Genomic DNA, 24,893 nt, shown 5'->3' with positions numbered 1-24,893 from the left:
ATCCATGAAGGTTGAAAGCCTTGAGCACAAGTAGGAGGAGTTTTATAAACATAGTTGGTTTGTTGACAGTTCAGTTGATTCAGAAATTTTGGGGAAAGACGTCCCCGTTTGATAGCAGTAAAGCGAGTCTCAGATTCTTAAGTGCTTTCCATTAGATGCTACAATTTGTGGAAGAAAGATAACAATAATAATGTGTATAGAAGGGTACTGAACTTCACTCTTTTCATTTTCCAAAATGAAAAGCTATGTAAATTGGTCCCAACTTAGGGAGGATTCATTTACGGCTTAAATTAAAAAAAAAACTATTCATATGAATGATGTCAAAAATAGCCAGACGTCCAATACCTTAATGGTTTTACTTTCTACGGCATATGTAATAAGATGAAATTAAAGTTTTTTTGTAAAACTGATTAAAAAATTATGGTTTTTCTGCCAAGTGAAGCTTGTTCCCCTGGAACTAGATTTAAAACTGATGAGCAATAATAAGAAAATGTATGCTTATTTCATATGTTATACTTAATTCTCTTGGATGTCTTGAATAAACTGGCTTTTAACGGGTAAGAGCTATGAAACTAACTACCAAATTGATTGGTTACCAAAAACTTGCTCAGTTGGGCATCTGTATGATATATTTTTGGTGTGTGATCGCGACTTAAGGAAAAATTCGACTATACTTCAAAAGACTTTTTTTGGTTTATTTTTTGTTTTTAGTTTATCGTTATTTTCTTGAACAAGCTTTGAGTGATTCAGCTTTTGTTAGGTTTTATTTTGTATTTCTTGACCTCTCAGAATATTTTTAGTCTTTTCTGAAATAACAGCAATTTCCACAGAAAAACTTTATCTTCATTCTCTCTGGCCATGACTAATTTTGTCTCAGGCTACAACCCATTAAGGTTTCAATACTTTGGCAGGGTCAAAAAATTGTAGTCAAATAATCCACTGACTCTAGATGTACTGATTGCCTTTGTATTATCCTAGGCAAACTTAAAAAACACACGAATAAGGATACTTTAACGTAAAACAAGTTTGAGCGAGAACAGAGTGTATTAATTCTCCTACACCCACTCCACCATAAATCTGAATGTTTATTCAATCTTTCCTATTTAGCGCAGATAATTCCGACATAATTTTTCTATTTTTCTCTTTCAATTTAATGAACCACCTCCCCCCTAAAAATAGGTTCCTAGACAGGTCCCTGCTTGTAGTATATGACTATAAAATGCAACTACTTATTTAGATAAGGTTTTGACATGGTGTCATCAATGCATTTACTGTTTGAAAATTTTAAACAACCTAATACAAGAATTGCAAACATAGAGGATAGTTATTTCGAAAAGAGGATGGGTTAACTTGAAACTCCCCCTTTCCCCCTTTTCCTATCTATTATAATAGTATATCAACTTCAAAAATTAGGAAATATCTTGCTCCTGCTGGAGAACTATTTTTTAAAGCTGGATTAATAATTCTGATAAATAAAACTCTGTATAATACATTTTTTCTATCAGGACTGGTAGAGATGAATCTATAAAACCTAATGAATCTAAGCTTTTACTCTTCAGCGAATTATCCTTTATCAAACAGGAATAAATCAGCGTAAAAGCACGAGCAGCATATTTTAATAGGACTCAAATTTCGCTTCAGCCTCTGGGATACAAATCGCCCGATAAACAGAACTGCTTCCACCTGGCTGAATACTCGTTTGCTTGTGTTTTTGATCAAAATTGAAAAAGGGGTCCATCCGGCTAGCTAATCTTAATTTTAAAAAAGCAAGATTCTTATTTGTGGACGGTAAAATATATACTATTAGCATTCTTTAATGGATAGACATTTAAAGTAATGTTCTTACTCTGAATGTGTTTAGGAGGCCTTCACAAATTTTAGTGTCCATAAGATTTGAAAAATAGAAAAACCATGTGGTATCACAGTCGAATGATGCTCTGCTTCGAAATAATGGACCCGGGAATTGGACCCGGGGTTCAATTCCCGAAATGAAACATTACTTCAATGCCCTATGCAACATCAATAGCTCTGGAAAATCTCTATTCCACTTGGTATTTACATAGCGATGTCAATTAATCGTTTTCACTTGACAAATTAACTGTTATCTGTCACAAATTAGCTTTAAGGCTCTTACAAGAAACAAAGCAAATCACAATAATAAAATATAAGGTAGGTCCAGACAGGAGTTAAATTTTATTTTGGTAGTCAAATTTCTTCCGTTGAGAAAAAAACTGTCTTAATTTGGGGGACTATTTTGGTTTACTTTCGTTTCGGAGCAAAGCCAGAAAAATAAACAAATCTTTGTTTTTATGTACTGGTAATAATGTGTCATGGGTATTTTTTTAGAAAGCCATCAAAATGTACCGAAACAAGAAACAAAGAGAGTACAAAAAAGGCAAAACAACAACAAGGATAATTTTCAGCCAGTGAATAACGAAAGCAAAGCAAAAATTTCGGCAAAAACCTCCACTAACCTCTTCACTGCTCAATAAAAGATATATTCGAAAAGACTAACCTTTTGACTAGAATAACCAAATAACAAAACAAAAGCGAATAACAAAAGCGAAAAAGTGACATTCATTGTCATCTTAGCTTTTATTATTCACTGGCTTGAAAGTCACCCTCTTTGTTCATTTTGTTTGTTTTATTTTCTTCCTTTTTTGCTTTTTTTGTACGTTATGTATAGCCAGTAGTCTCAGAGCCTGTTTAATTATCAAAGAAAAACTTTCTTTTGAGGTTTTAAGAGGTTCAGAGGTTTACACCAATGAGACATACTAGCCAGAAATCCGAGATTCGGACGTTTTTACTTGACGAAAATGACCATTTTCTGTCAATATATAGCTCAAAAAGAAGCTATAAGAATGTCTTTTCTTCAAGAAATCTTATAGAAAGTCAAAGATTTTCACCAATTAGAGAAACTAGCCAAAACTTCAAACAGGGTCGATTTGTTTGAAAAATTACCATATTCGGCTAGAACTTGACTTGAAGAGAAGTAAAAAGACTACCTTTAACTCTTCTATCTCTTGATTCTTCACGCTGCCTACTTCGCTGCTCCGTCATATTAGTTCGTGGTAAACTACGCTGCTCTTGTGCTGTTAAGTGATCTCGACGCCTTTCATGATCAGGTGGCGCTTCTGATAGGAAGTTCGATGGAACAAGTCCTCGCTGACCACGAATTTCACCCATGAAAAACCCGTCATCATCCATATCACCATATACATAAATGATGTCACCTTGAATAAATGTCCTTGTGCAATAAAATTATAAGCAATACATTTTTGTGCTATTTAATTATTTTTCTATCTCGCTTGCTGTTTTTGTCTGCATTTTCATCTTATTTCTCCTCTTTAGCAGTGTTGTTCAATGATTAAGTAGTCCTATATTTCTTTTTCTTCCTTGTCCCTCCCTGTGTTCTCTGGCCATAGAGCCTTGCTGAGGAAGACACTATAGTCTGTTTGCTTATAAACATTTGAGGATGAAAATTTGGTTGTTAGACTGATTTGCTACAATGATGAAATCAAAAAATTTGATTTCAAGTTGACAAAGCGATGAGACACAGCAATGTAATTTTTTTACCCTATTCAATGCTTGACTTCAAGATACGAAAAACTTTTGTGTCTTATATTACCGAAAAAATTATCGAAACATCCAACTAATTTATTTCTTGTTATTTGTATATGTTTACATTTCTGCTCACTTTTTTAATTTACTAGTGTTATTTGTTTTAAATTTTTTGACATGATATGACCCACAGCCTATATATATTACACGTGTTTTTTTTTTTATCGATTTGTTTTGTTTTCAAATATGGAGAAAATGACGGTTCATTTTTTGTTTTCACCTTTTTTTATATTACAAATTCGGCCCAGCCAGGCTTGTGATCGTTATTTTCTGTAATAAGTCTTATTTTATTTAACAAAGCTAAGCGAGGCAAATCATAGCCAGTGAAAAACAAGAAAATGAAAAGTATTTAAAATGACGCCTTCGCTCAACCCCCTCAAGTGTAGCAAAAAAATAAGAAACATAAAAGTCCTGAGAGCTACACAAAAAGGCACACCCTAAAAAGAGACACTATCCTTTAACAGGCCACAGTGAAAAGGAAACCCTAATGTTTGTTTATTTATATTGCGCTGTGATGCTTTAATATGTGCTTTTAATGTGTGCTTTTAAAGGATACTTTTATTTGTGTTGTTTGCTTTAATCTACGTTTTTTACTCTTCTTCCTGTTCTAAGGTTGTTTTTTTATTGTTTTCTGTATTTTCTTTGTCTTACTCGCAGCACCATGGATAATATCTCTCGCTTCACCTGTCTCAACTTTACAATTGAGATTTCAACAGTATATTTCAACAGTATATTGGAAGCCACAGTAATGACAGTGGTCAAATATGGCTCTGAAGCATGGGCGCTCCGAAAAGCAGATGAAAATTTACTAGATGTTTTCCAGAGAAATTGCTACGGATTGTTCTGGGTGAGTATTACAATAAAAACAAAATAAAAAAAAGAGGAACCTCTTCTACTGTCTACAGACAATAGCGGATCCAGGATTTTAATAATGGGGGGTGGGGCTTGTTACAAAAGTTTTTCATTCTAAATTAAGCTGCTTCTATTCCTTATTTAGCTGTCAGTTCTATAAAGCTATCCACAAAACCACATTTGTTAAAACACTATCAATATTATAGAACAAATTATCATTTCCTATTCAAATTATCGTCTACACTTACGGCAATTTCACGGTGAACATGAAGAAGAGCAAGTCCGGTGAGTCTTTCCTCTGTCAATTTATTTCTTACTCATATTTTCAATCTTCTCAAGGTAGAAAAATGTTCAGCAGACGCCACACTGACAAGTAGGGTTATGAGGATTTGTTAGGGTGCTGAAATATTCGGTGACATATCGGCGTCGCAGGTGTTTTTCTGTGGAGTTTCCCCCAGTGTTCCGGGTATTCTACATGTGCCTGCATTGTTTTTCTCAGAAAAACCCACCGAGCTAACATATTGTCACCTATTGTCCAGATCAGAGCAGATTCACAAACCAATTGGAAGGGGAAACTGATTAGTGACCAGTATCGCACTGATAAGTCACAAATCGTATCAGAGAATTGTTGTTTGTTCGCTTCCATACAATTAATTGGCAAAAAAAATTACCGAGTTTGAAAGTGTCCAGTATTTCTACAGAAAAACAGCTTTCTAAGTATAAAATATTGTGTCCAACAGAGGAATAAAAACTGACCGCCGATAATATCCCTCGTGTGAATTGAATGACAGATTAACACAATTCGTTTGTTTTCCTTGGGACTGTGGTTTCTAAACCTAGCACGGTTGATACTTTAGTTACCTCGTCAATTGTTTTTTGAACTCACTTTCACTCCCCCAACATTTGACTTTTTTAAACTATTTTTTTGAAATATTCAACTAAGCGGTAAAAGCAGTCCAGATATGTTATTAATTGTGTAAATGGTTACTATAAAACGGGAAGATGTGACAGCAGTCAATAAGGATTTTGCTTTTTGCTGTAGTTGTGCATTCTCCCCAGCCAATGATGATCTCAAAAGCTTTCACGATTTTAAGGAGCTCTACCACGAACTGCATTAAGGGATCGAGCCTTTTTGATCCAGCGGGTTTCACATATACAAAATGGCTGTGCTTCCATTACTCTGGTTAAAACATAATTGCGCTTTGCAGAAGCACCAAAAAAAACAACAATTTCATTTATTGCTCTGATGCAGTTTCTAGCACTCTGGACAGAAGACGTTTTTAACATAGAAAACATTAGAGCATGATTGAAACATAGGCAAAGCAGAGCACTCCTGGCTACCTTTTGAACTTCTATTACTACAGCACCACAATTTTCTGAAACAATCATAGCACATCCATCAGTGCCTATGCCTACAAAATTTTCATGTCTAGCCCAAGAGATCGAAGAAAATCCAACACAATATTTCTATGTATTTCCCCTTTAGGTTTGAAGTTTCCAGTACTGTTCGAGTAACATGTTATGTGCAGGTTAAAAAAAAACAACGAAGTCCCCACGTCTTGTGCAATTATAATTGATACTTAGTTATGACTTGTGTGACACATCTGTTGTTTCATCAACAACCACACCGTAGAACAAGGCAGAATGAACTCGTGCAAGAATTTGAACTTCTTTTGCCACAGCACCACAATTTTCTGAAACAATCATAGCACATCCATCAGTGCCTATGCTTACAAAATTTTCATGTCTAGCCCAAGAGATCAAAGAAAATCCAACACAATATTTATCATGAAAAGAGAAATCACCAATGCAACAGCACAAAAAAAAAAAAGAAAAAAAAAGAAAGACAGAAGGAGAAAAGGAAGACTGTTTTCCTAAATTAGTGATTAATATAGACCAGCACTTGAATGAGGCTTTAACCCTACTCATCCATACAATCACATAGGTCAAACAGCATAGCCATACATAATCAACCATAAAGAATAATCCATGGACAGGCAGTCATGTCGTCAATAAGTATAAGTCGTCATTTACCAAACAATAGAAAAAATAATATAGACAAATAATTCAGAGGCAACAACCCAACACAAGGGCTCAGGAGAATACACTGGCCTATATAGGGTTTCGCCACTTTAAATTCTCTACCCAGCACAGTGTTGTGGCTACCATAGAATATCCATGGCATCCCCGTGTCAGGTATTACCCCCCAAAAAATGCCTATGAAAGAAAAAAAAAGCAAATGTAAAACAACCAAGTAAAACCAAAACAAGCTTATCCTGTTAATATATCCCTCTTTTTAGCAACAATAGGTAAACTAAATATTATAAAATTTACCAAATCACAAATATTAACACATTGCAAAAAACCTGAATGAACTAAACAATTATGGAATTCATCTTTACCATGTGGCTAATTTTTAAAACAATCCGCTCAATTAGAAACACAATTCAAAATAAATGGCGCTGCGACAACATTTCTCGAACCTCCGAAATTAGTTGAAAATTTATTTAAGTATTTCTAGATAATTCTTACGATATTTATTTAAAAGTTCGTCATAATGGAAACTAAATTTTTTTAAATTGCGAAGTTAATTTATTTGTAGAAAAACCTCTTGATATCAATTTTTGGCTTAAGATTTTACATCTATTTTTTAAATCAATATAATTACTACAAATCCTTGCATAACGAAGTAACTGTGAGAAAAACGCTGAATATGTGATATTTATCATATCCAAAGCTGTAACATCTCAAGTTAACTGTAGTATTAAAGCAATTTGTCCATATAGCTTTTTTATTATAAGTGTCTATTTTTAAGAACCTTTTACTAGATAAGAGGAAAGATTTCTTGATAACAGTTTTTAAATTATCAAACACTACATTAAGTGATAAATTAGTATACATTGTCGCAAAATCGAAAGACTCAATTCTTTTAGCTGAAACCATTGTTAAAGAATCTATCACCTGCAGTGAATTATTAACACTCCAATATGGATTAAAATTCGAAAATTTTTTAATACCAGAACAATAGGTTTTAAGTTTATTTACAATTTCCTTTAAAATTAAAATGAGGTCAGTAGCAGCAATGCGGGTTGGACATTTAGCTGCTCCAGCAATAAACCGTGGTTTAGGGGGATTCTTATGGAATTTTACAGTCCAATATAGGAAAGGGAACTTTTTATCATTGTCATTTATTTTAATATTAAAATTTTTAAAAAGTATTTCTTCAATCTTTTCAATTAAATTCTCATCTTCTATATTTACCTTTTCGTAAACATTAGTTGTGCATAACTCCCTTTTTAAGATATCACAATACAGCTTCTGACAAATTATGGCAAAATTATTATTAGCTTTATCCAGTGGCACAATTACAAATTCATTCTTTAGATTAGCAATTGCTTGTTTAATCTTCGCATTATAAAATAATGATTTAGTGTTACTATTTTTCAGTTAGAATATATTTTATTTCTTATTCTACTAATAATTAAATTCTTCAAACTTTGAAAACTCTCTTTATTTTTATTCTCTTTCTTACACCACTTATCAATAAATAAATCAAAATCATTTTCCAAGCCATCAAGAACACTCGATGGTTTCAGATGATGAGAAAGACGGAAATTAGCCCCTTTATTCATTATAATTTGAAGATCATCTTGCTTTATTATTGACAAGTCCCCTGTTATAACATGTTTGTAAGTAGGATTTACAAATGGGCCAAGTTGCTTACAATTACAAACCGGTTTTCAATTTATATCACTATCTAATCTTTTTAGTATTAAATTAAAATTAAAAATAATTTGCCCAATAGTTTTTGAAAATTTATAAGTTAAAACTGGACTATCATTATAATTCAAATTACTAGGAAGGGCCTGTTTTACATGCTGCTGATTTAAAATTTCTGGTAAATTAATATCTTCAATCTGCTTACAAGTAAAATTAATAGGTAAATATAATCTGTTATCCTTATTACTAATCTTATCGAACTTTTCTTTTTTGAAATAAATTTCGTTTTAGTTAGAATGCAAATTGTATCAAATATTACTTTAAAATTATAATCAAGAGCTGTATTATTCTTAACAATCCAGAAAAGTTTGATTAAATTCCTTTTGGATAAATTATTTAGACATTTTATTACAGAAATCATACCCCTAGATTCAAGTAGCTGGCATAGATCTATAGAAAGCATATGTACATCTAATTCATTTTTTCTATTATTTTTCCTATGTCTTCTCGATCGTTTTTTACGTTTAGTAGGACAAGTAAAAGAAGGATGGTCCATAAAACCATCAATACATTTAAAAACAACATGAGACATGTCACCATATTTTGCTACACGATCATTTAGCCCCAAAGGATAAGCTGTATAAAGAGTATGGATCCAGAAATCCTCCTGTTTACGTAGTCTATTATTCTTCTCTTCTTTATTTAAATTTTCTAATTCTAAATTTTCTAAAATTGTGACAGTTATATCTGATATAGAACATTTACCATTATTACAATGTTGAACTAGATAGTTATTAGATTTTTCATTATTAACTGTTGTCTTATGTCCAGAAAATCTTTTATATATATTATTAGTTGTTTCCCCCACATATTGTAGGCAGCATTTATTACATTCTAATAGGTAAATTACATTGGTTGTTCTACAATTAACATTACCACGTAACTTGCATGCAAAATTTTTATTATACAATGTACTCTTAACAGAAGTCCGTGGGACAAAATGATCTTGGCAAAGAAAACAACGACTTTTACACTTACTAACTTTCAAAAAATCGTTCCGAGTTCCGAGGCTAATATTTGTGTTTTGTTGCATAAAAAGTTATTGAAAATAAATCCAAAACAAACCAACATCCAAATCAAAATCCAACAATCAAAGTCCAAAAAACATGCCAAGGTCAATAGGTCAATAGGTCAATAAATACATAAACAAAAACATGAAAGAACATGAAATTTGCATAAGTGCCATCTCACCAATAATTAACAATATCAGGTTAAAAACCTGGGCCAGGGTAAAGGTCTGTCGGGGAGAAAACTAAAAAAAAATTTTCTCCACCAGCACTGGATCCAACCAGGAATAATATCATGAAAAGAGAAATCACCAATGCAACAGCACAAACACAAAAAAAAGAGACAGAAGGAGAAAAGGAAGACTGTTTTCCTAAATTAGTGATTAATATAGACCAGCACTTGAATGAGGCCTTAACCCTACTCATCCATACAATCACATAGGTCAAACAGCATAGCCATACACAATCAACCATAAAGAATAATCCATGGACAGGCAGTCATGTCGTCATGTATTTACCCTTTAAATTTGAAGTTTCCAGTACTGTTCGAGTAACATGTTATGTGCAGGTTTAAAAGAAAAACAACGAAGTCCTCACGTCTTGTGCAATTATAATTGTAGCAAAGGACAATACTTAGTTATGACTTGTGTGACATATCTGTTGTTTCATTAACAACCACACTGTAGAACAAGGCAGAATGAACTCGTGCAAGAATTTGAACTTCTTTTACCACAGCACCACAATGTTCTGAAACCATCATAGCACATCCATCGGTGCCTATGCCTGCACAATTTTCCGTACCTAGCCCAAGAGATCGAAGAAAATCCAAAACAGCATTTCTAAGTGTTTCCCCTTTAATGATTGGTTCAAAGTTTCCAGTACTGTCCGAGTAACATGTTTTGTGCAGGTTTAAAAAACAAAACAAAAAAAAAATTAACGAAATCCTCAAGTCTTGTGAAATTATCAATGTAGCAAAGGACACTACTTAGTTATGACTTGTGTGACAAGTAAGTTGTTTCATCATTAACCACGCTGTAGAACAAGACAAAATGAACTCGTGCAGGAATTTCTTTAAGCATCTCTTTAACACAATATTCAATTAATTTATTCTGCGCTGTTTTGCTAATATAAGTAGCATTTGCACCTGGGCTTTCCAAACGTTGTATTGAAGTGATACCACCACTATTTACACGGTACCTTAAAATTTCTCATAAGTCTTCTTCGTTTGCCAATGGGTCCAATTCTGGCAATAATTCACCATTGTCTCTATGGCCATGAAGAGCCATGTGCTATCGACCCAAGAAAATTATTGGCTCTATAACTGTCTTCAATCTCGTTCTGTTTTTCTACACTTTTCGGCTGCGTTGTTCGTTTACAAGGCTAACAAGGCTTTTTGGTGCTGATTATGTTAGTGAATCAATATCAACACTAAAATTCTTGTTATTTCTATCTTCAGTTAGACGTACATCGTCCAACCACATAGCTTTCGAAACCATCATAATTGGTTAATATGGTAAATTTTATGGTAAATATAATTGGTAAATTTGAAATCATAATTGGTTTATAACCAAAAAAGTTGTCTTTAGTTGACTGTCGTCTTCGCTTTGACATCATAATTGGTTAATATTATCCAAAAATTCGATACCGTTCAAACCCGTCTAGAATCACGACCAACCATAAGGCGTGTCTCTTATTACAGTCATTTCAAGAAATTACTTAGTTACTGAAAAAAACAGGTTTTGACTAGTACACTTTTTCAAGCTTTACCGATTTACTAGGTGACAAGCCACAAAACGGCTTGTAAGCTCGAGTGATACCAAACACTGAACAGTTCCCGAAAGACTTAAGACAGACAGATCAAGTGTCGCCAAATCCTTTTCAAACATGCGTTGATCCAAGCGTTGGTCTCGCAATCCAGTCGCAGAATAATAGAACATTTAACCCAAGCCAAGGGGGAGGGGCAGTCGCCCCATCGTCCTGGATCCATCATTGTCTACAGACCACCAATAAATTACATATATTCGCTTTTAGACTTTCAAACCTGATCAGCTAATTAATAGGGTGATTAAACTGGCTTTTTAATATATTGGATTTACTGGCATTTCGTTCCTCAGCTTTTTACTTGTGAAACCATCGGAGATTTATGTGTGACAATTGCAAGGGCAAATTTTGATATGAGATTAAAAAAAAATAAAGAACAGGAAGAAGGAAAAAAAAGGTGTCGCCAAAACAAAGTTTGAGAAAGCCTAACTTTCGAATAAATTAAAAAGAAAGATAAATATTTTTCTTGGGAGAGTCAGGAAGAAGAAAAAAAGAGATGAGGTGAAAATTAGTGCTCTGTTACCCAAATAATATTTTCACCCCCTTCAGTGTCTTGTGAACAAGGGTGCCATTTACGGGTAAAAAGCGTATTCTTCAATCAATCGCAGTCTTCACACAAATTCTCAATCATGTACAGAAAAACTTACTAAAAGAAAAGCTAAAGCACAACCCACATGACATAGCACTTTTTCTCACAAATTTATTGCATGATACGGTAAGTTATGCTCTTTTTATTCCCTATATGATATATTCTTGTTTTTCAAAGCAATCAAACTAGCACATACACAGGAAATATTTCAGAACGGGGAGGGGAATGCACAAAATTTCATGGAATGAATACTAGAGATAAAAGAAGATATTTAAAAATTTCGAAAAGGGTGGGCCACAAAGGTCCCTAAAAACCATTTCATTCTAGGAAAGTATAAGAAGCTAATGAAAAATTAGTTAATTAATGAGTTATTAATTAATTAATCAAGTAATTAAAATTAATGATTAGTTAAATAATTAGTCATTAATGAATAATGAAAAATCATTCCACAGAGTATAAGAAGTTAATGAAAAATTTTCTGAAAACAGTGATTAAATACAACATAAGCGAATATTTTGGCTATATGATATTCGTCTTTAGCTCATCATTATTTTACTATGAATTGGTCAAATTCTTATTGGCTCCTAAGTTTTAGTTCAGGTTCACTTATTTTTCTATCATACATATATAGCATTCTAAATACATAACTAACTGGCAGAGAGACAAGCTCGTTTTGTACAAAAAAAAAAAACAATTAAGAAAGGAAAGGATCTTCAATCAAATTGAAAGACATGACAAACAAAAACATATAAGAAAAAAAACATAACGTTAATTCCTCACCAGGCCACAGCAGACAACCCACCCGACAATACATAAAAACAATATCAACCAGCAATGTAACAAGAATAATTGCATAATATTTTGCCGAAGACGGCTATTTGTCATATAACCGAGATATTCGATTATATCATATTTCATTACTTTTTAAAAAAAACTCTTCATTGATTTCTATTTTGCGTAATCAGAAAGCAGTGTTGTCTTTTCGTTATTCCATATATGAAATGCTATTGTTTTTTAAACAGCTGAAAGCTACCTGCTTGAAATGATAATTCGACATCAGCATCAACATTAGGTGAGAGCTCCCGTGGATCATAGTCATAAAGTGCAACCATTTTCTTCATGGGCATATTCTGATAGATATCACCCCATCGATCCCCACGACTACCTTGACCTGCTCCTCGGCCACCATTACGTCTCCCCTTCCTTTGTTCTGATGACTCTTGATGGTCCTGAAATATTTTATGACAGGAATGTTATATGGCAATTAAATACTTGGACAAAAAAGGAAAAAAGAAGAAACTTTACTGAGATATTAGGCCTTTTCAGTGCTTTCGCTATTCAAAATTTTTAGAATTTCCCAAAGGAAAACTAATCTCTCAAAAATCAAAGTTCTGAAAATGAACAATTTTCATGAAGTGGAACCATTCTAATATAAATAAAAAAAAAAACAAGTTTTTTTAACTGAAAGTAAGGAGCGACAATAAAACTTAAAACGAACAGAAATTACTTCGTATATGAAAGAGGCTGCTTCCTCCTCAACACCCGGCTCTTTAGGCCAGTTTGACTTAAAGTTTGACTTTTTCTCTCAACTCTACTTTTTAAAACAGTTAAAAACTTTAGCGTAAAGAGCGGGGCGTTGACGAGGAAGCAGTCCATTTCATCTCCCAAAAATCTAAGTTCTGAAAATGAAAGATTTTCATGAAGTGGAACCATTCTCGTATTCCTTTTTAATTCTCATAAACTCTCATCGAAAATTTGACGTCAATGAATTACCCATGATTGCTTGCTGTCCAATTCCTAATTTTTTCAGTTGGACTCATAAGCTAGCACTTAGGCAAAGTGTTAGCAAGAAAAGCTTTGACACGGTCAGCAGGTCCTAGTAACCAAAAGAAGATTACAAAGCTATCCCTCTTGATTCCATGTTGTCTGTTTCGTGGAAGACTTCTTCTTCTTCTTCTGAAGTCAGCAGCTTGAATCTAGATCAGACTTTCCACTTCAAAATATTTCATAGTGATTTCCTTGCTTTTCATTTTTTTCTTGTCTGGTAAACTTAATCTAAGTGAGGTTGGTTTTTGGATTGGGTTAATTAACTCAGTAAATAGATAATCTCACAGAATTTTTCTTTCTTTGCTCGCAGCTTGAAATTCAGTTTATCATTCATGTCCAACTCAATTTTATTCTCGATAAAATCTTCTTAATGGTGTATGGGGTGAACACAAGGAAGATTTGATGAAACAGAGCCACTAAAATTTTATCTTCAATCTCCAAAATAATATTGCTATACATTTTAATTGTGTTTTCTATGTGTAAAATCATGGATGTGAAATATTGACAAGGTTAGTTTTGGATACCTAATTAGTAAAAGACCTTTTTTGTAAGTAAAGGCGGTGATAAGGTAGACTTTTGGGAGAAATTGAAGTTCTTCACTGCGAGAAATGATCCAATGTAAGTTGTTTCAATATATTTGATTCTAAAAGACCGACTGGAAATCCCTAAGAACAAAGATATCCCAATAGTAATTCGCGTTTTTTTCGTGGTGATACAAAATGAACAAAGAAATGCAGCGATTTAATGACAACGCTCATCAGTCACAATTATTCCATGTGGAGAAGTTTTCACACTTAGTTACAACTCAATTCATCTTTGTACCTCGTATGCAAGTAAAGAGCTATGCAAGTAGAGGACATCCAGCCACCCCCCATTTTTAAATTGAAAGGGGGAGCACTGGGCTAATTACTAAGATAAAAGCATAGAAAAAAGATAAAGGTACAAGGAAAGATCCCAAAAGCAAAATAGTAAGAATACAATATGCTTCCTGTGAGCTTAAAAACCTATAAGAGAGGAAAAGAAACAAACTAAAGTCTAAAATCAGGATATTCAACAGGAGAATTCTCTTTACTAACAAAGAGGTTCGATCAAGTTCAAGTTCAAATTTTTCTTTTAACATACACGAATAAGCTTTTGTGCTTGAAGGAAACATATGCGGGTTTGCGGTTACACGGAAGTCCATAGAACTACTCACTTGTTAGATAAAATAATGAATAAAACTTATTAATAAGTGAAAACAAATAACAGTGATATAAATATAAAAAACGAGTTAAAATGAAAACACAATTGAAAAGTATATTTGAAAAATTCTTGGTACAATCCGAATATACCGATGCATTTTGGTTTATTTGCTCGTTTGTAACAAACCGGAAGACCCAAACAAGTATCAAAGAGGATATTGAAGACCCAAAAAGGTAATTTCAGACAGAGAACACCCAGATTCATCTTTTATTCGTTTTTTTAAAGTGCAAAAGACAATTATATCCTCCTTTTGTTGCCTAGTTGGACTAGAGAAAATGGTTCCCGCCACATAAACCCATAATAAACCAACTACTACATCGATGTCAAGGACATGGACTGTGGAGGCCGAGTGGAAGTGATTTTTACCAGCGAAAAGATATCTCTATCTGCTGCAATTGGGTTTAAGAAAGACTGTAAGACATTTTTGATGGTGCTCTTTCATGTGAAGCTGAAGCTTATTTTCAGCTTCAGATATTCATCGGTAGGAGACTTCAATAGGCTTTATCCACGCTATGCTATAGTATTAGAGCGTGATTAACCAAATTTGATACCCTTCTTGGCTCTGTCTCCAAATTTAAAGTGTACCAATGACCCGGAAGATACTGTCCAAGATTAAAAGAAACTAACCATTTGCTCTGAGCTTGAGACTAGAATTGATTCGGATGCAGCCATGTTTTGGATTCGGGGTTTTAGGCAAAACGATATTCATGGGTCAAAGCGTTTTCCTCTAGTCATGCATTTCACTATAAGCTTACTCATTCTCCCGCGCATTGCCACAGCTGCTCAGTGATCATTCCCATCTGTCAAACCTAACAAAATCCGCATTAAAAAACGTCTCGTTTTCTTCACCTTGAACGGGCTCCTCAGTGCCAAACAGATCGTCTCAAAGAAGCGAAAACCCCACTTGAAAATGGTTCTGCATTTAAAGTGAAAAACTGTAGGAGGGTATATGAAAAAACTGAGCTACAATAGAGATCAGAAAAAAATCACCAATTGGCACAAAAGCTCCTTTTTATCTTTTTTTATCATTGTTTCGCTTGTCTTACCTTTGTATGGTTTAGTCTGATTTCTTGTGTAATGTAGTCAAAATACTAATGTTAGATTAATTTAATTCTGCGTAGTCGATATAATAAAGTACTTACACAGGGTGACCAACAAATTATGTGGTCAACCCATTACCCACTTGTGGCACACTTGTGGGTTGCCTAGTTCATGGATCCATGGAAATTTGGGCTGTTAGTCACTTTCACTACCCAATTTCTCATATATTTTGTTTGTAGCTTCTGACACCTCGGAATCATCATTAATATAAGTTCTTTATAATAAGTTGTTGGCATTTTTTTCTTTATCCATTATCTGCCCCAATTCCCAAAATTTCAAACAAAAGAACTAATGTCCACAATTAGCTTAAAGAACGTTTTCAGAAAATTTTACTGAAATTTTCTACTAAAATGATCTTAGCGGTTTGGGACTACTATTGGGTTATCTTGAGAAGGCCTATAGAAGTATCCTTTGTGTTTCAAGCTATGAGGTTAAATATTTATTAGTTGAAAATTAAAATTTTGAAAAATAATTTGTAATTGATTTTATAAACTCTTATAATTATTTCCTCTCTTGCAATCTGTGGTCATGATGTGTGATTGTGATTACGACTGTATTGATTTGCAATCATCATTTTGCTCTCCCAAACAGGTCCTTTTGCCAAACCTTGATCGAGTAATGACCATTTAAGTAGAGCGCTTGCTAAATGGTATAAAACGTTGCTAAAAGCCACGATTTACAACCGCGTGATTTTTTTTTTATCCATTTGCAAGTTTCTTGCTATTTAAGAATACATATTTTACCCGGTAACAACATATTTTCCAAAAGCAAAAACAAAGAATGGGAAGCATCAAAAACAAGAAGAACAAAAGGTAATGACAACAAACAGGTCATTTTGCCAAACCTTTGTCGAGCAATGACCACTTAAGTGGAGCGCTTGCTAAATGGTTTAAAACGTTGCTAAAAGCCACGCTTTACAACCGCGCGATTTTTTTTTCCATTTGCAAGTTTCCTGCAATTTAAGAATACATATTTTACCCGGTAACAACTTTCTTTTCCTAAAGCAAAAAAAAAAAAAAAAAAGAATGGGAAGCATCAAAAACAAGAAGAATAAAAGGGAATGACACCAAACAGGTCATTTTGCCAAACCTTTGTCAAGCAATGACCACTTAAATGGAGCGCTTGCTAAATGGTTTAAAATGTTGCTAAAAGCCACGATTTACAACCGCGTGAATTTTGTTTATCCATTTGCAAGTCTCCTGCTATTTAAGAATAAATATTTTACCCGGTAACAACTTTTTTTTCCTAAAGCAAAAAACAAGAATGGGAAGCATCAAAAACAAGAAGAACAAAAGGGAATGACACCAAACAGGTCATTTTGCCAACCCTTAGTCGAGCAATGACCACTTAAATGGAGTGCTTGCTAAATGGTTTAAAATGTTGCTAAAAGCCACGATTTACAACCACGTCATTTTTTTCCCCATTTGCAAGTTTCCTGCTATTTAAGAATACATATTTTACCCGGTAACAACATTTTTTCCTAAAGCAAAAACAAAGAATGGGAAGCATCAAAAACAAGAAGAACAAAAGGTAATGACAACAAACAGGTCGTTTTGCCAAACCTTTGTCGAGCAATGACCACTTAAGTGGAGCGCTTGCTAAATGGTTTAAAACGTTGCTAAAAGCCGCGCTTTACAACAGCGCGATTTTTTTTCCATTTGCAAGTTTCCTGCTATTTAAGAATACATATTTTACCCGGTAACAACTTTCTTTTCCTAAAGCAAAAAAAAAAAAAAAAAGAATGGGAAGCATCAAAAACAAGAAGAACAAAAGGGAATGACAACAAACAGGTCATTTTGCCAAACCTTTGTCGAACAACGACCACTTAAATGTAGCGCTTGCTAAATGGTTTAAAACGTTGCTAAAAGCCACGATTTACAACCACGTGATTTTTTCCCCCATTTGCAAGTTTCCTGCTATTTAAGAATACATATTTTACACGGTAACAACTTTTTTTCCTAAAGCAAAAAAAGAGAATGGGAAGCATCAAAAACAAGAAGAACAAAAGGGAATGACACCAAACAGGTCATTTTGCCAACCCTTAGTCGAGCAATGACCACTTAAATGGAGCGCTTGCTAAATGCTTTAAAATGTTGCTAAAAGCCACGATTTACAACCGCGTGATTTTTTTTTATTCACTTGCAAGTTTCCTGCTATTTAAGAATAAATATTTTACACGGTAACAACTTTTTTTTCCTAAAGCAAAAAAAAAGAATGGGAAGCATCAAAAACAAGAAGAACAAAAGGGAATGACACCAAACAGGTCATTTTGCCAACCATTTGAGGAGCAATGACCGCTTAAATGGAGCGCTTGCTAAATGGTTTAAAACGTTGCTAAAAGCCACGATTTACAACCACATGATTTTTTTTCCCATTTGCAATTTCCTGCTATTTAAGAATACATATTTTACCCGGTAACAACATTTTTTCCTAAAGCAAAAACAAAGAATGGGAAGCATCAAAAACAAGAAGAACAAAAGGTAATGACAACAAACAGGTCATTTTGCCAAATCTTTGTCGAGCAATGACCACTTAAGTGGAGCGCTTGCTAAATGGTTTAAAACGTTGCTAAAAGCCACGCTTTACAAACGCGAGATTTTTTTTTCCATTTGAAAGTTTCCTGCTATTTAAGAATACATATTTTACCCGGTAACAACTTTCTTTTCCTAAAGCAATAAAAAAAAAAAAATGGGAAGCATCAAAAACAAGAAGAGCAAAAGGGAATGACACCAAACAGGTCATTTTGCCAACCCTTAGTCGAGCAATGACCACTTAAATGGAGCGCTTGCTAAATGGTTTAAAATGTTGCTAAAAGCCACGATTTACAACCACGTGATTTTTTTTCCCCATTTGCAAGTTTCCTGCTATTTAAGAATACATATTTTACCCGGTAACAACATTTTTTCCTAAAGCAAAAACAAAGAATGGGAAGCATCAAAAACAAGAAGAACAAAAGGTAATGACAACAAACAGGTCATTTTGCCAAACCTTTGTCGAGCAATGACCACTTAAATGGAGCGCTTGCTAAATGGTTTAAAACGTTGCTAAAAGCCACGATTTACAACCACACGATTTTGTTCCCCCATTTGCAAGTTTCCTGCTATTTAAGAATACATATTTTACACGGTAACAACTTTTTATCCTAAAGCAAAAAAAAAGAATGGGAAGCATCAAAAACAAGAAGAACAAAAGGGAATGACACCAAACAGGTCATTTTGCCAACCCTTAGTCGAGCAATGACCACTTAAATGGAGCGCTTGCTAAATGCTTTAAAATGTTGCTAAAAGCTACGATTTACAACCGCGTGATTTGTTTTTATCCATTTGCAAGTTTCCTGCTATTTAAGAATACATATTTACCCGGTAACAACTTTTTTTTCCTAAAGCAAAAAAAAAAAGAATGGGAAGCATCAAAAACAAGAAGAACAAAAGGGAATGACACCAAACAGGTCATTTTGCCAAACCTTTGTCGAGCAATGACCACTTAAGTGGAGCGCTTGCTAAATGGTCTAAAACGTTGCTAAAAGCCGCGCTTTACAACCGCGCGATTTTTTTTCCATTTGCAAGCTTCCTGCTATTTAAGAATACATATTTTACCCGGTAACAACTTTCTTTTCCTAAAGCAAAAAAAAAAAAAGAATGGAAAGCATCAAAAACAAGAAGAACAAAAGGGAATGACACCAAACAGGTCATTTTGCCAAACCTTTTGTCAAGCAATAACCACTTAAATGGAGCGCTTGCTAAATGGTTTAAAATGTTGCTAAAAGCCACGATTTACAACCACGTGATTTTTTTCCCCCATTTGCAAGTTTCCTGCTATTTAAAAATACATATTTTACCCGGTAACAACATTTTTTCCTAAAGCAAAAACAAAGAATAGGAAGCATCAAAAACAAGAAGAACAAAAGGTAATGACAACAAACAGGTCATTTTGCCAAACCTTTGTCGAGCAATGACCACTTAAATGGAGCGCTTGCTAAATGCTTTAAAATGTTCCTAAAAGCCACGAGTTACAACCGCGTGATTTTTTTTTATTCACTTGCAAGTTTCCTGCTATTAAGTGCGGCTCTCCTCAAAATCTCATAATGATCACTATTTTTCCGCCAGCTTCCCAAAATTAAATAGCGACAAAGAACTTCGTCGGTTGAACCTCGCTGAAGTAAGGATGCTGGGACTCTTTTTTAAAATTTCTTTTTTGAAATATTGGTCGTATACTGTTGTACGCTTTTTTTTTTCTTATATATATTTATGTTTTGCTAAGGACAGACCTTGGACATAGGGCAGAAATACTCATTCAAATTAAATCTCCACTGTCTTGCGAAAAGAATTCTCTTCTGTTCTTCTTGTTTTTGATGCTTCCCATTCTTTTTTTTTTTGCTTTAGGAAAAAAAATTGGTACCGGGTTAAATATGTATTCTAATATAGCAGGAAACTTGCAAATGGATAAAAAAAAAAGGTCATGCGGCTGTAAATCGGAGCTCTTATTTTAAATCCTGACCGGCATTAAGCCTCTTATTTTCCTTTTAAAGCAATCTATTGATTCATAGATTTTTATTAGAGTTCATACCGTATGATATCTTGGCTCTTAGCTCTTCATGCCTCGTCACAAGTGTCATATGAGCTCTTAGCTCTTTTTGATGCTTCCCATTCTTTGTTTTTGCATTAGGAAAAAAAGTTGTTACCGGGTAAAATATGTATTCTTAAATAGCAGGAAACTTGCAAATGGGAAAAAAAAAAATCACGTGGTTGTAAATGGTTAAATGGAGCGCTAGCTAAATCGGTTAGAATGTTGCTAAAAGCCACGATTTACAACCACGTGATTTTTTTTCCCCATTTGCAAGTTTCCTGCTATTTAAGAATACATATTTTACCCGGTAACAACATTTTCTCCTAAAGCAAAAACAAAGAATGGGAAGCATCAAAAACAAGAAGAACAAAAGGTAATGACAACAAACAGGTCATTTTGCCAAACCTTTGTCGAACAACGACCACTTAAATGTAGCGCTTGCTAAATGGTTTAAAACGTTGCTAAAAGCCACGATTTAAAACCACGTGATTTTTTTCCCCCATTTGCAAGTTTCCTGCTATTTAAGAATACATATTTTACACGGTAACAACTTTTTTTTCCTAAAGCAAAAAAAAAGAATGGGAAGCATCAAAAACAAGAAGAACAAAAGGGAATGACAACAAACAGGTCATTTTGCCAAACCTTTGTCGAGCAATGACCACTTAAATGGAGCGCTTGCTAAATGCTTTAAAATGTTGCTAAAAGCTACGATTTACAACCGCGTGATTTGTTTTTATCCATTTGCAAGTTTCCTGCTATTTAAGAATACATATTTTACCCGGTAACAACATTTTTTCCTAAAGCAAAAAAAAAGAATGGGAAGCATCAAAAACAAGAAGAACAAAAGGGAATGACACCAAACAGGTCATTTTGCCAACCCTTAGTCGAGCAATGACCACTTAAATGGAGCGCTTGCTAAATGCTTTAAAATGTTCCTAAAAGCCACGAGTTACAACCGCGTGATTTTTTTTTATTCACTTGCAAGTTTCCTGCTATTAAGTGCGGCTCTCCTCAAAATCTCATAATGATCACTATTTTTCCGCCAGCTTCCCAAAATTAAATAGCGACAAAGAACTTCGTCGGTTGAACCTCGCTGAAGTAAGGATGCTGGGACTCTTTTTTAAAATTTCTTTTTTGATATATTGGTCGTATACTGTTGTACGCTTTTTTTTTTTTATATATTACCTTATGTATTATTTATGTTTTGCTAAGGACAGACCTTGGACATAGGGCAGAAATACTCATTCAAATTAAATCTCCACTGTCTTGCGAAAAGAATTCTCTTCTGTTCTTCTTGTTTTTGATGCTTCCCATTCTTTTTTTTTTTGCTTTAGGAAAAAAAATTGGTACCGGGTTAAATATGTATTCTAATATAGCAGGAAACGTGCAAATGGATAAAAAAAGGTCATGCGGTTGTAAATCGGAGCTCTTATTTTAAATCCTGACCGGCATTAAGCCTCTTATTTTCCTTTTAAAGCAATCTATTGATTCATAGATTTTTATTAGAGTTCATACCGTATGATATCTTGGCTCTTAGCTCTTCATGCCTCGTCACAAGTGTCATATGAGCTCTTAGCTCTTTTTGATGCTTCCCATTCTTTGTTTTTGCATTAGGAAAAAAAGTTGTTACCGGGTAAAATATGTATTCTTAAATAGCAGGAAACTTGCAAATGGGAAAAAAAAAAATCACGTGGTTGTAAATGGTTAAATGGAGCGCTAGCTAAATCGGTTAGAATGTTGCTAAAAGCCACGATTTACAACCACGTGATTTTTTTTCCCCATTTGCAAGTTTCCTGCTATTTAAGAATACATATTTTACCCGGTAACAACATTTTCTCCTAAAGCAAAAACAAAGAATGGGAAGCATCAAAAACAAGAAGAACAAAAGGTAATGACAACAAACAGGTCATTTTGCCAAACCTTTGTCGAGCAATGACCACTTAAATGGAGCGCTTGCTAAATGGTTTAAAACGTTGCTAAAAGCCACGATTTACAACCACGTGATTTTTTTCCCCCATTTGCAAGTTTCCTGCTATTTAAGAATACATATTTTACACGGTAACAACTTTTTTTCCTAAAGCAAAAAAAAATGGGAAGCATCAAAAACAAGAAGAACAAAAGGGAATGACACCAAACAGGTCATTTTGCCAACCCTTAGTCGAGCAATGACCACTTAAATGGAGCGCTTGCTAAATGCTTTAAAATGTTGCTAAAAGCTACGATTTACAACCGCGTGATTTGTTTTTATCCATTTGCAAGTTTCCTGCTATTTAAGAATACATATTTTACCCGGTAACAACATTTTTTCCTAAAGCAAAAAAAAAGAATGGGAAGCATCAAAAACAAGAAGAACAAAAGGGAATGACACCAAACAGGTCATTTTGCCAAACCTTTGAGGAGCAATGACCGCTTAAATGGAGCGCTTGCTAAATGGTTTAAAACGTTGCTAAAAGCCACGATTTACAACCACGTGATTTTTTTTTCCCATTTGCAAGTTTCCTGCTATTTAAGAATACATATTTTACCCGGTAACAACTTTTTTTCCTAATGCAAAAACAAAGAATGGGAAGCATCAACAAGAGCTAAGAGCTCATATGGCACTTGTGACGAGGCATGAAGAGCTAAGAGCCAAGATATCATACGGTATGAACTCTAATAAAAATCTATGAATCAATAGATTGCTTTAAAAGGAAAATAAGAGGCTTAATGCCGGTCAGGATTTAAAATAAGGGCTCCGATTTACAGCCGCATGACCTTTTTTTTTTATCCATTTGCAAGTTTCCTGCTATATTAGAATACATATTTAACCTGGTACCAATTTTTTTTCCTAAAGCAAAAAAAAAAAGAATGGGAAGCATCAAAAACAAGAAGATAATTGATAATTGGAACCGCACTTAGTGTAAAGACACCAACATTATAAAATTCCAAAATAAGAAACACGAAATTAGGAAATTTCATCCAGTTTTCCTACATCGCCCCCTTCTCTTTATGTGTATTGGAAATGATCATTTGTTAAATTAATTTAAGCACGCAACCCCTGTATTTGTTTAGTATTTCGGGTGGGTGTGTGCGTGTGAGTGTGTGTATGTACTCATCCTCCTACACGGAGGATGAGTCACCAGAAACTTAAGTGAAATGTAAGTGTGGAACAACTTTAAGCTGCTAAGATAAGAATATTATAAATGCATCGAATACTTTTATGCATGCTTGATAATTTATAGAAATAGTAAAATAAAAAGGCTTAAACATAAGAATATATCGATTGTGTTTAAAGTAATAAAAATATCAGATTTTCAATTAAATTCTATCATTAATATCAGTACTCTTTATATTTCCTTTTTCTTACTTGTTTCAGTTAAACATGTACAGGCCCTGTATTAAAGGCCCTATTTGAGGCCATATCATCAATTAAAGGTCCTATAGTAAATGGACATGATAGACTTAAACTAAAACAATATGAAAGACAAAACTGTAAATAAACGAAGGCTCTTAATCTCAAGTAGCTGTCGAATTTTCCAGAAACCGTATAGCAAATATAGTAACAATGAAATTGGACTTGAAAAACAGAGTCGAATTTTCATTGAACAGCCTCTATGTGCAGTTATGCGGTTAATGGCAATAAGGGTTGCCAAATTGAAAAATAGAAAAAAAAAAAAAACAGAAAAATAATAAGCTTCCACCAAGCACCTTCAGAAGGTGTGGTTTTCTTTAAAGGTATAGCTATCTTTGGGAAGAAACAGATTGTTTATGGTTGAATCTTTAATGAAAAATCTCGCTGTTAAATTTAACTCATTGGTTTTATTTGTTTATTTTGATGGTTCAGCGTAGTAATACTGACAAAAAATTTTAATAAAAGCCTAATAATTAAAAATAAAAGCCCTGAAAGCTTAATAATTTTGGGGCAGCCAAAAATCTCGCGGTCAGACCTAAAATAGGTCAAGGAGAGGGGAAAAAATATTCGTTATTTTGATGTTTTGATGCATCAAATTATTGTTGGATTTTAGAGTTAAAAACTCTTTGAGGGTGAAACTTATCGCAAAGATCATGACTATGGTCATAATCTAGTGAAATCGGAAAAATTGGAAAGACATAATATCTAAGTACAATACTTTGAATAAAGTCGGATACACAAGTAGTAATCTTAAATTTCGCTTTTAATCTCGATTTTGTCTTTTCCAGTGACCTACACATGGTTGAGCATGTACTGGAAATTATACCCTCACGAGGGTAGACCAGAGGTTACGACTAGAGCACACTAGAGCACGACTAGACTAGAGCCTGGCCAGAGAATTACGCCTAGAGCACAACCAAAAACATAGTGGAGTTTAAAATTTGTGTATTAACCTTTCATCAAATCTTGTGCGATACGTTCATCGTCCACTTGAACTTCAGACACCATATTGCACGGCACGTAGCCAGTCCTTCCGTTGCATTCGCCGAAGTAGAATCCATCAGAATCTTTGTCGGCAAATACCTAAAAAGAAGTA

General features: G+C 34.0%; 1 protein-coding gene across 12 annotated transcripts in view; it reads right to left on the bottom strand.

The window, feature by feature from the left end:
• Nucleotides 1-24,893, bottom strand: part of LOC136034132 (RIMS-binding protein 2-like) — a 317,880-nt gene that overhangs the window by 12,734 nt on the left and 280,253 nt on the right. For all 12 annotated transcript variants that reach the window (XM_065715293.1, XM_065715294.1, XM_065715292.1 and 9 more), the window contains 3 exons: nt 24,754-24,880; nt 12,704-12,901; nt 3,006-3,233 (listed from right to left, as the gene is read on the bottom strand). In XM_065715293.1, coding sequence (XP_065571365.1) covers nt 3,006-3,233; nt 12,704-12,901; nt 24,754-24,880 — 553 coding nt within the window. The remainder of the gene's footprint in view (nt 1-3,005; nt 3,234-12,703; nt 12,902-24,753; nt 24,881-24,893) is intronic.

The sequence above is a fragment of the Artemia franciscana genome, chromosome 12, assembly GCF_032884065.1.
Source record: "Artemia franciscana chromosome 12, ASM3288406v1, whole genome shotgun sequence".
NCBI classification, from domain to species: Eukaryota; Metazoa; Arthropoda; class Branchiopoda; order Anostraca; family Artemiidae; genus Artemia; species Artemia franciscana.
Note: the sequence above shows the minus strand (reverse complement) of the source record. Positions and strands in the feature narration are given on the sequence as shown.